This window comes from Bubalus kerabau, chromosome 1 (assembly GCF_029407905.1).
Source record: "Bubalus kerabau isolate K-KA32 ecotype Philippines breed swamp buffalo chromosome 1, PCC_UOA_SB_1v2, whole genome shotgun sequence".
In the NCBI taxonomy this organism is placed as follows: Eukaryota; Metazoa; Chordata; class Mammalia; order Artiodactyla; family Bovidae; genus Bubalus; species Bubalus kerabau.
Window position 1 is genome coordinate 85,778,094 of NC_073624.1, and position 12,750 is coordinate 85,790,843.

General features: G+C 37.4%; 1 protein-coding gene across 3 annotated transcripts in view; it reads left to right on the plus strand.

The window, feature by feature from the left end:
- IRAK4 (interleukin 1 receptor associated kinase 4) overlaps positions 1-12,750 on the plus strand; it is a 28,447-nt gene that overhangs the window by 362 nt on the left and 15,335 nt on the right. For all 3 annotated transcript variants that reach the window (XM_055581335.1, XM_055581342.1, XM_055581350.1), the window contains exons 2-6: positions 5,420-5,589; positions 8,215-8,360; positions 9,153-9,335; positions 9,719-9,879; positions 10,963-11,027. In XM_055581335.1, coding sequence (XP_055437310.1) covers positions 5,429-5,589; positions 8,215-8,360; positions 9,153-9,335; positions 9,719-9,879; positions 10,963-11,027 — 716 coding nt within the window. In that variant the 5' untranslated portion in view covers positions 5,420-5,428. The remainder of the gene's footprint in view (positions 1-5,419; positions 5,590-8,214; positions 8,361-9,152; positions 9,336-9,718; positions 9,880-10,962; positions 11,028-12,750) is intronic.

Consider the following 12,750-nt stretch of genomic DNA (forward strand, 5'->3'; position numbering starts at 1 on the left):
GTGGGGCGAAGAGAGGTGTCACTCGATGGTCGGACCTCGGCTCGAGTTTCTCAGTTCCCGGGCTGTGTGTTCCGAGAACCCTGTTTACGAAATGAAATCTCTTTACCTCAGAACCAGGAAGTAGGACCAGCGCCCAGCAAAGATGCTGGCCGCGTGGAAAGCATTCTGAACCCCCACAAGATTCTAATTAGCTGGTTTCTCAGGCTTCCAGGAAATCAGAAAGTGGAGCGGCATTGTCAGTACGTTATCAGATGGGCAAAGGGTACCGACAGCCTGGAAACGAGAGGGAACAAAGGGATGAAAAGCAACCTCAGAAAGCCTTTTAGCCATTTAGGATGGGATGCTGGGGAAGATTGAAGGCAAAAGAAGGGGTGGCAGAGGAAGAGATGATTGGATAGCATCACCGATTCACTGGACATGAATTTGAGCAAATTCCTAGAGATAGTGGAGGATAGAGGAGCCTGGTGGGCTATTTGGGGTCGCAGAGTGGGACAGGACTTAGCATCTGAACAAGTGCCTCAAAAACGTCTCTGCCTAAAGAGCTGAGAGCAGAGAATATTCAGATTTGCCTTTTCCCTTTCTGGGGGTAGTCCTTGAAGAGACCTGTCAGAAAGTTAAGATTTCTTTTTTCTTTTGTTTGCATGCTAAACGTTCATTTGACGTTTGCTTACCCCTGTCCAAACAGAAATCTTGAACTTCCAGGCTACACATGTTCCTTTCACAGTCTTCTCCATCTTATTGTAAAGGTCAGGAAGTTAGTTCAAGCCAGAAACCTTGGTGCCAACTTCTCACCCTTCATAGTAGCATACAGGATTCTGTGTGATTTCTGAGGTTTCTACCTCAGAAAATATCCATCATCCTAGGAATTCTACCTTCTTTGCTACCACTCTGATGTAAGCCACAAGCACCTCCCACCTGGATTATTGATGTACTCACTTAATTGATCTCTTCCTGCTTCTCTGCCCTCATTTTAATATACTTTATTCAACAATAATTTAAACAGCGATTAAACAACAATAATTTCCTGCAGCAGTCCCCGATGTCCTTTTAAGTATAGAGCGTGTCTGTCCTCTTCTCAAAAATCTCCCCTGTCTTCTCATCTCCCTCAGAAGATGAAAATGAAGTAGGACCTTAGGGGACCTGGCCCCATTACCCCTCTCTTCTACTCTGCTCTCCTGCTCCCTCTTCTCCAGTCTTACGTCTCCTTGTGGTTCCTCAGTGAGCCCATTCTAGACCCTTACATTCTCTATTCCTTTTGCCCAGAAACTTTTACCACAGATATCCCAGTGGCTAGCTTTCTCATTCCCTTAAACCTTTAATCCCATGGCACCTTATTGAGGCCTACTCTGAGTACTCTATTGAAAATTAAAACCCCTTCTCAGTTATTTTTTTTTTCCTTTTCATTTGGCATCATATAAAGACTTCCCAGTGGCGCTAGTGGTAAAGGACCCACCTGTTAATGCAGGAGACATAAGAGACTCGGGTTCTGTCCCTGAGTTGGGAAGATCCCCTGGAGAAGGAAATGGCAATCCACTGCAGTATCCTTGCCTGGAATATCCCATGGACAGAGGAGCCTGGTGGGCTACAGTCCACGTGGTCACAAAAGAGTCAGACATGACTGTAGCGACTTAACACAGCACAATGTACTGTAGAGTAAATGCTTATTACCCATCTTCATCTGTTAGAATATAAGCACCCTTGCCTGGAAAATCCCATGGACAGAGGAGCATGGTAGGCTCCTACCATGTCCATGGGGTCACAAAGAGTCGGACACGACTAAGCGACTTCACTCACTCCATGAATTCAGTTAATTTTTTTTCTTATTTTCCTAATGCTTTATCTCCATGGACCTGGATCAATATCCAGTACAAAATAGAGACTCAGTAAATATTCATAAATGAATAATATTTTGGTTTTTAAAAAATATTTCCAAAATGTTTCAAATTACTTACCATTAAGTTAAATTGATTTTTGAGGATGGTATTAATATATTGTGTTTAATTTATGGCATATTAGCAAACATCCCAGTTTGAGAAGGGCAGCCCTGTATAACCTATTAGGTCTAGAAGGTATCACAGGCTTTTGTTCATAATGATGGTGTTGGGTTGTCCAAAAACGGACAGCCACTTTTGATCTAGGTAAATGGTTATCTACAATACTTTACTGCAGAAAGCATGGGAGTGAATAATGTATTTTGGGAAGATTATAAGCATATTAAGGATACTATGCTTAGTAACATGACTGTCACCATGAAAAGCTTAGCAGTGTTCTCAGACCTCTTATTTCCACTTCCTCTCCTTTGGTTGCCTTTCACTGCTGTTTTGAAATTGAGCTTTAATAAAACTCTGCACATTTCTTTTTTAAAAATGTGACATAAGAATAACTTCTGCCTTGCAATAATCATCACTACATTTTCTTTGATCACTTATTATTGATAGAATTAGGCATCTTTTGATTTTTAATCTATACAGAAACTCTTAGATATGACCATCTCCGGTTTTCAGATGAAGAAACCGAAGTCCAGAGAAATTGAGTTATTGACGCTAGTCACAGTTGGCTTGTGGAAGAACCCAAAGTCTTCTTGGAAAATGTATTTTTACTATGCACTCATTGCTCAACCAAAACTGTTCTTAAGTCACCCAGAGGCCTTTTGGTTTCCAAATTGATCACACCATCAGTATTTATGTGATCTCTCAGGGAGTTTTATACCAAATCTATACCCCATTCTAGAAATCTCTGCTATGCTACTCTCCTGGTTTTCTTAGCTTCCATGACTTATCAATACTCTTTTTAAAGTTTCTTTTTTTTTCCTCTTCATTCCTCACAGTCTTTATATTCCTAAAAGGCAGTCCCATATTTCTTGTTGCTTCAGCCAACTATTCATATATGAATATGTGAGAATGCTCATATGTGAGGATTCTTTACCAAAACTTCTATCCTAATCTCCAGACTGTATATTTAGCTACTTAGTGCCAGCTTCCCCAGATGGTGCTAGAGGTAGATATTTCACATTTAACGTTGACCAGAACTGAACATGCGGCAACCCACTCCAGTATTCTTGCCAGAAAAATCCTGTGGACAGAGGAGCCTGGCGTGCTATAGTCTGTAGGATTGCAAACTTCTGAGTGAACACGCATGCAGAACTAGACACATTATTTCCTCTATCATCTACATAATTACCCAAGCCAAAAAAGTTAGGAATCAGCTTGTTTTCCTCAGTTTCCCATCTTTATAATGTTGTGATTTTCCTCCCAAATCTTTGAAGCTGTTTCTTCTCCATTCCCTAACTGAATGCTTTCTTAAGACTTTCCTTTATAGATTATTATAAAGTTTTCAAAGTGATCTCTTTCCTTAATATGCACCCCTTCAAGTTTTATCCAGAGGAATCCAGTTAACCAAATAAGATCACTTACCACCTTTACTTAAATCATGCAGTGGCTCCCCTGTACCTTTTCATATGAAGTTTAAATCTCCCATTGTAGTATATGAGGGGCATGATGACTTGGCCTGCCTACCTCTCCAACTTCATATTTTACTGCTTAATGACATGTATCCTAGGGTCCAGCCATACCAAACTCCTGGCCTTAGCCTAACTCGCCCTTTCCCATGCTAATCCTGCTGCCTGGAATTCCCTTTGGGGTTTATCCTCGTTCCTTCCAACTACCCACCCACCCAAATCTTTCTTCAGACTTCAGACTCTTTAGACTTTCTTGATGCTTCTCCTCTGAGCCCCATTAACACTGCTAACACTTCTTGTAACATTTATACTGAGTGTAAGTAGTTGTATCCCCCATTAGACTGAGAAGCTTGAAAACAAAGATTTTCTTTTCTCTGTAGCTCCCATCACTTAGTGCAAAGCCTGACATATATCTTTATTAAGTGTATGAATGAATGAAAGGAAATGACTGGTCTTTCTAGAAAAGAGAATGACATGAACAATGAATTGAATTAGAGAAACAAGGATATATGACATGAATTTGGAGTCAGACATGGGTTCAAGAACTAACTTTCACTTACTACTTTCATGAAATAGAAATGCCAGCCCTGCCTTAGTCACTGTGAAAATCAAGTGAAATATATAAGTCACCTAGGATGGGCAAGAAATTCATTCATTTGTAATACTGAATACCAATTTCTGGGGTATGCTAGTAATTAGTTATATATTAGTGGATAAAATGAACGTTACCTCTGAATTCATGGAGCTTATAGTCTAATGGCGGAGACCATTATAAGCATCTAAACAAATAAATATATGATTACAAACACATTGTGCAGTGATGAAAGATAATTAGGTTGAGAGTAGTGGACCTACCTAGATGTGATCAAAGAAGGCCGCAGAGAAGAGACTGCCAATATAGAGCCTAAGACACAGGAGGATTTCTTTCTTCTTACCCTTTTGTAACATCTGAATTTCATACTACATGAATCTAGTCTTTACTCCCAAGTTAATTATATTGCCCTTTTAAAATAAAAGTATGTAAGGGAGCAGGAGAGTAATTGATAGGAGATATTTAAATCTACTTGTTTTGATTAATTAGAAGGAAAGGCCACTGGCCTGCTGAGAATGAGTGAGGTAGAAATCAGATAAATTATGGGGAGAGCTAAAGGTGTGAAATAGTCACTCAGGGGGATGAGCAAAGGCAAGTGAAAGGATAAACAGCAGTGTTGAAGGCCCAGTGAAAAGGGGTCCCCTAAATTTGTATTCACACCAGTCTGCTTAGTTACTCGGTTCTCCACAGCTATATTCAGCAGTGCTGGTATACAAGAAAAATTGTGAGTTTTGTCCCTAGCTACAGCTCTCCAGGATGGAGTAGCAGAAGAATAGGGGACTGAACAAATAAAGGTTCTGCCTAAAGAGTAGTTAGGTGGCAAACCACAGGGTTCACCTTAGTAGGGAATGAATTATCATCAGGCAAGTCTGATGGACTCAAAAATTGCGGCAGAGTCAAGGAAGAACATGTTACATAAAAAGGTAGTGAATAGACCATCTTTGAATGCAATACAAAATATTTCAGGACTTTTTTTTTTTTTACTTCTACCAAAGAATGTTGCATAAATATTTACTAGTAAAGAAATACAGATTGAGAAAAATATTTTAAATTGAAAAATATTTTTCATAATACATTTAATTCCTGAATATGTTTACATGAATTTTTATGAAAAAGTACACTTTTTGCACCTTTTTGTAAATTTCATTTAGAAAATATTAATGTCAGAAAAAAAAATCCTGTAATTTTAAATTAATATTTAGAGGTGGAGAAAGACTAAAATATCAATGTCTTGACCTTGGAGTTTTCCTTTATTACAGTGTAATAAGTTGCCAGCATTTCCTATGTTAGAGCAAAGTGTGATGTATAAGCTTATAGATGTCATCACTAAAGCTACTGTAAAATTTTAATGAGAATTTTCCATATTTTAGGAATAAAAGATGAACAAACCCATAACAGCATCAACATACGTGCGCTGCCTCAGTCTTGGACTAATTAGAAAGCTGTCCGATTTTATTGATCCTCAAGAAGGATGGAAGAAGTTAGCAGTCGCTATTAAAAAACCATCTGGTGATGATAGATACAATCAGTTTCACATAAGGTAACATAAAAATCTTTCTCTTTTTAAATTCTTACATCACAATTTAGAATGATTAATAGGTACAAATACTGTCTAATGCTGCAGTTCAGAAAATAAACCTCTCTCTAAGGGAGGTATAGTAATAAATCCCCCCTCTTTTTTTTTTTTTTTTTTTTTTTTTTTGCAACTTTTGCTTCATTCTCCAACATATCAGCCAGGTCAATATTGTGATCTTGCAAATAAGTTTTTACAGTTAAATTCATGTATGACTCTCTAATTCACTTAAATGGTATATTTGGGGAATTCTTCAAATTAATGTTTTAAAGTTGCTTGTACATGTATACATCTGTAAATCGACTTCTTAGTTCTTACCCTGGATTTTTCAACACGATCTTCAGAAAAATTCCATTCTATTTGTCTCTACTTAATTCAGTGTGAGATATAAGTACAAATTTTGTTTTTGTCAGTTATTTCAGCCCAAACTCATGTCAAAATATGTTTCTGGAAGCAAAGGGAAATAAATTTATTTGTGACTTTCAGCATTACCCTGAAAAAAAATCTGAAACCTTAGTTTTCATATTAGTCCTTCCAGGAAATGTTTTCTCATGTGAAGGATGAGCATCTTAAATTATTTGGAGGAAGCTTTTTATAGACAGTTTGTTGATATTAACTTAAAGACCTTGGGAGAAGGGACTTCCGTGGTGGTCCAGTGGTTAAGAATCTGCCTTCCAAAGCAGGGGACGTGGGTTTGATCCCTGGTCGGGGAACTAAGATGACACATACCAGGCATGGGTAGTTAAGCACGTGTGCAGCAACTGCTAAGCTCATGTGCTCAAGAGCCCGTTTATTGCAACTGGGGAAGCCTGAGCACCGCAATACAGCACAGCCAAAAAACAAAAAAAACGCTGAAAGCGTAGTTGAGGGAATGAGGAGAAAAGACTCTTTGTTTACAGAATAATGGCAGCAAATATTGAAAGAATGAGAGAACTAAAAAATTACCAATTTACAACTACCAGTGAGTAATTGATTATGGAGGGCTCATCAGTGAGTGCTGAAACCCCAAGGCAAAAGGGTGTTGATGAACAAGATACCCACACGATTTCAAAGTATATGCCACAGATGATTTATGAATTGCAAAGGGGAAAGGTGCTTTTGCAGAGAAAAAATCTGCAGTACACCTCCTTAACCAAGTAATCCAGCTGGTGTCATCAGTATTGGTACAGACTGCCATTATGTGCCCCCAATGTGATGCAGTGTAAAGGACACATTGTCATCTAAGTAATGTTCTTACCAACAGTTTTTCATCTGAATTTAATCATGAGAGATTCGTCGGACAAATCTAGACTGTGAGAGTTCTACTACGTATCTGGTCTAAGTTCTGTAGAGTGAGCACACAGATACAGGGATGAAGAGGGAGAGGGCGAAAGCATAAACACAGTTAAACATTACCTGGTCATTCGGTGAATCTAGATGGTTGCTCATGGTATTTTCCTTTCAACTTTTCTGTAGGTTTGAAATTTTTTTAAATAAACAAATTTTTAGGAAAAAACAGGGAGAGCTAAGTTTTTTAGGTTTTTAAATATTACTTTCAAAACTATTGATAGTTTTTTTCTTTTTTCTTTATGTTTTTTTAACTTTTACAATGTTGTGTTGGTTTCTGCTATACAACGCAAATCAGTCATAATTATACATATATCCCCTCCCTTTTGAGCCTCCCTTCCTTTCCCCCATCCCTCCTCTCTAGGTCATCACAGAGTGCCAGACTGGGCTCCCTATGTTATACAGCAACTTCTCACCAACTATATATAAAGAAATTTTTCATGAAAACCTGATCTGTTTTTCCCTCAGTTGAAATGGAATATAGTTAAGATCCAAGGAATAATTCTCCAAGTGTATGTATTTTCTATTTCTTTAAGCAGCCTGCTTTATTAAACATCATATGGCTAACGGTGTTAATAAGTCATGTAGGGAACTAGTATAGCTTAGTATGTTGAGAGTACACCTGTGTGTTCAGTGAGAGATCAGTTTGAATCTCAGTTTGTATACAAGTTTATTGGCTGTGTGACTGTGGACTGCTTACCTCTCATGCTTTCTCTTTAGTCCATTAGCATGATATTCACAGTGTCTTTGAGAATTATATGAGTTCATGTTTTGCATCCTGTAGCCGACTGTAAATACTCAGTGTCTGTCAACTTATCATCACCTTCAGCATCTTTTCTTCCTTCTGCCTGTCTTTCCTGTTCTCTGTAATTCTTGCTGACTCTCTTTCTGCCCCTTTCTTTTTTAATTATAGGAAGTGCTGTGGACAAGAGGGGGATTGAGGGGAATAATACCTGCTGCTGCTGCTAAGTCGCTTCAGTCATGTCCAACTCTGTGAGACCCCATAGACAGCAGCCCACCAGGCTCCCCCGTCCCTGGGATTCTCCAGGCAAGAACACTGGAGTGGGTTGCCATTTCCTTCTCCAATGCATGAAAGTGAAAAGTGAAAGCGAAGTCGCTCAGTCGGGCCCGACTCTTAGCGACCCCGTGGACTGCAGCCTACCAGGCTCCTCCATCCATGGGATTTTCCAGGGAAGAGTACTGGAAAATACTTATGTGTTAACTCTGCTTACATACTAATCTTATTTCTCTGTTACTTGCTTTAAGGAGATTTGAAGCATTACTGCAAATTGGAAAAAGCCCCACGTGTGAGTTACTGTTTGACTGGGGCACCACAAATTGCACAGTTGGTGATCTTGTGGATATTTTGGTCCAAAATGAGTTTTTTGCCCCTGCAAGTCTTTTGCTCCCAGGTAAACTGAGCGTGTCTACGATATCAGTAACTAGGATGGAAAGACAAGTGACAGAAATAGGAATGTTTCTTCTCTTACTTTTTTATCAGAGTAGATGAACCTTACCTTTAAGATTCTTCATTATTTCAACTCTCCCCAACTCTTTAACAAGCACCCCAGATGCTGCAAACTTGCTGCTGAGAAAATCCTGAAGCTGGTAAGACTTCAGGATTCAGTCTAAACATGCAGTTAAAGTCAGGTAGTTAAAGTCAGGTAGCTTTATGCCAATAGGAAGTTTAGAATGATGAGAAAAAGCTCTTGCTTTTTTTCATCCTCAACTTCCACCCTGATGGGACTCTGATTTCTTACATTGTGTTCCCGTGGGTTAGTGTCTGGTTGCTTTCCTTCCCCATCAACTACTTTTTCCCTTTGATGCTATTTACACCAGTAATTCTTACCCTTCAGAAGGCATAAGAATCACCTGGAGTTCTTGATAAGCATGTAACTTCCCAGGCTTTACTCCAGATCTCATTATCAGAATTCTTGAATTAAGTTCAAGGTCAGTGTGTTAAAACAGGTACCTCAGTGCTTCTGCTGCAAGTGACTTACAGGCCACTTTTTGGAAACACTGCCTTGCCCATCCTTATCCAAATTTACAAATTCTTACTAGGTAAATTCTCATGAGTGCTATGAAAATAGGGGGCTAATGGGCAGAAACTGGAATGATGTTAAGTAAATTGAGTTCCTAATTTAACTTTTTCACGAACACTTCTTCTTATGTAACAACAACTTGTGTCTTATTTCACTTGTTAGATGCTGTACCCAAAAATGTTAATACACTGCCTTCTAAAGTCACTGTAGCAGTTCAGCAGAAACCGAAGCCCCTCTGTGGCAAAGACAGGACATCTGTGATATATGATGAGAATCTTGAACAAAACTATGTGCTACCTGACTCCTCAAGTCCAGAAAATACAAGTTTAGAATTTAGTGATACACGTAAGTAATATTTGACATGCTTTCTGCTAGTGAGTTTGTCATGAGACCATCACTGCTTTAAAATAAAGCTCTCCTTTTGTTTATTTACTCTGGCAATAGCTCTTCTGTGGTCTTGTTTTCCTCCTGATTTATTAGGTGGCGTCTTCATTGTTTTAGTGTTATAGGTGAGTAGATGTAATAGGACATATGAACAACCACAGAAGCTGTGAAAAAAAAAGAAGTAAATATTTATGCAGTTTGAAAGGATCATTTTATAAAGAAAGTGACTAGAGTTTAAATATTTGCATAGGTATGAAATATCCAAATTGAGAAAATACTGGAATTATGAAAACCAATTTCTTTTTTACTGAAGCACTCTTTTTCTTATTCTATTGACATTACAGGTTTTCACAGTTTTTCATTTTTTGAATTGAAGGATGTCACAAATAACTTTGATGAACGGCCCATTTCTGTTGGTGGTAACAAAATGGGAGAAGGAGGGTTTGGAGTTGTGTATAAAGGCTACGTGAACAACAGGACTGTAGCAGTGAAGAAGCTTGCAGCAGTAAGTTATATTTTCTGGAAGAGAAAAAATTACAGGAAAAGTTGTTTACTAGTGTGCTGTATGTGAGTGAGTGAAAGTTGCTCAGTCGTGTCCAACTCCTTGCAACCCCATGGACTGTATAGTTCATGGAATTCTCCAGACCAGAATACTGGAGTGGGTAGCCTTTCCCTTCTCCAGGAGATCTTCCCAACCCAGGAATCAAACCAGGGTTTCCTGCACTGCAGGCGGATTCTTTACGAACTGAGCTATGAGGGAATAATAAATATTAAATTAATCTTTAGGAAACATTATTTCATTGTGTATTTTCTCTCAGTAAATATCATTCTAAATTGGCAGTTCTTAACATTTAAAACTTTGTTGAAAGCTACAGACACTATCTCTACAAGAATGTAGTTATATTCACATACATACAATTATACACATAATTTGGGGAGATTCATAAAATAGAGAAGCTGAATTCTACACAGTGCTCCATGTAGAATCAATATTAAAACATTAAGATTCTAAGAAAATTTTATAAAAATATCTTCCTTATTTACTTTTCTCATTTAAAAATAAAGTTTAGAAAATATTGCAATAAAAATTTTAAAAATTCTCATCTGCACCCTTTGTTCACATTTCTATTAGAATATCTTATATTTTAAATCTATTGTTTATCCTAAAATATCAATACAATGCATTTTTTTATAATAAATATTCTTTGTCATATATGTTGCAAATACTTTTGCACATCTTGTTTTTCTTTTTGCCTTCGAAATTGCTTATGTTTTCTAACACACTGAATTTTTTTTCAGAATGTTTATACAGTAAAATCTCTTATTTCATTTTGTTCCCACAATGAATCACTGAAGTATATGTAGTTACATGAGTTATATGGTTTTTTTCCTTCTAGTTAACCAGCCATGAGACCTTGAGCAAATCACTAATATTTTTAGTTCTCAGTTGTTTATAAAATGGGGAGAATGATGACTTACATATTTTTTAAAAAGCAGGATCTGACAGATGATCTCTTGTATCCCTTCTAGCTTTAGGAGCCTCTGAGTATTGTATGGTATTATATTGTATATTATTTTATATTTTTAGATGGTTGACATTAGTACTGAAGAACTGAAACAACAATTTGATCAAGAAATAAAAGTAATGGCAAAGTAAGTTAATTTGGCAGTATGGTACCATGGAAGAGAGCAGGACAAGAAGGGACCTATTTGTTACCCAGAGTGTGCCATGAACTGGTGATATTTTCAAATATAGGCTAAAATAGTTTAACAAACTTGACAGAACTTTGACTCTACAATTCTGTGGCTACATATACTCACTCATATGTGTGTAGATTAAACAGCAGTTGTTATTCTAAATCATGGCAATATTATATGGAATTTCAACTATCTAGATAGTTGATAATGGAACTATGATTCCATTATCATGTTTTCTGTTCCCAAAATTTATGAGAGGTAAATTATAGTATATATATGCATGTGTGTATAAATGCATATTTATATATTAATATATACATGGCAAATAGTCCATTTGATATGTTAACACCATAAACCAGGGAAGTGTTATATGCAAGAATGTTTAGAAGCCATTGACTCAGTATGTTTGAAAATTGTCAGAAAGAGAAGGAAAAACAAATTGGGAAATTTATTCTAATAATTATAGTGATTGATACTAGAGTATATGTTGTTCAGTCGCCAAATCGTGTCTGACTCTTTGCAACCCCATGAACTGCAGCACACCAGGCTTCCCTGTCCTTCACTATCTCCCTGAATTTGCTCAAACTCATATGCTTTACATTAGTAATGCCATCCAACCATCTCAACCTCTTGCCCTCTTCTCCTCTTGCCCCTAATCTTTCCTAGATCAGGGTCTTTTCCAGTGAGTCAGCTCTTCACATTAGGTGGCCAAATATTGGAGCTTCAGCTTCAGCATCAGTCCTTCCAATGAATATTCAGGGTTCATTTCCTTTAGGATGGACTGGCTTGATCTCCTTGCTTGATCTCCCTCAAGGGACTTTCAAGAGTCTTCTCCAGCACCACAGTTTGAAAGCATCAATTCTTCAGCACTCAGCCTTCTTTATAGTTCAACTCTCACATCCATACATGATTACTGGAAAAACCATAACTTGGACTATACAGAGCTTTGTCAGCAAAGTGATGTCTCTGCTTTTTAATATGCTGTCTAGGTTTGTCATAGCTTTCCTTCCAAGAAGCGAGCATCTTTTAATTTCATGGCTTCAGTCACCGTCCACAGTGATTTTGGAGCCCAAGAAAATGAAGTTTGTCACTGTTTCCATTGTTTCCCCATCTATTTGCCATGAAGTGATGGGACCAGATGCCATAATCTTAGTTTTTTTAATGTTGAATTTTAAGCCAGCTTTTTTACTCTCCTCTTTTTCACCTTCTATACAATAGACCAAAAACTGTAATGCATTAACCATTGTTATAACCACAATTGTTGTAACAACCCCCATACACACACTTTTTTTTTTTCCCACTGAGATACAGAAACATTAAATAACTTTATCCAAGGTCACTTAAACATAAATATGTGGGTTTCAAATCCAGATCTGTCTAACTCCAGAACTTGCGATTTTGAAATAAATCCTTAATAGTATTTATCAATTTATTCTCATTAGACCCATTGCTATAAATCGCCAATTCTAGTTGCTTAACTTCAAGAAAGAAAGAGTAGATTGAAATTAATTTTTTCAGTAAAAATAATGTACATTGAAGAAAATAAAAAGATTGTCCAGGATTTGTTCTTTCTACCCCTACCTCCACTCTCCAGTCCTAAAAGTAACTTGTTCAAAATAGATAATCTGGAAAATACAGGAACATTTTCATCCCTTGAATATATCACTCAGAGATAACC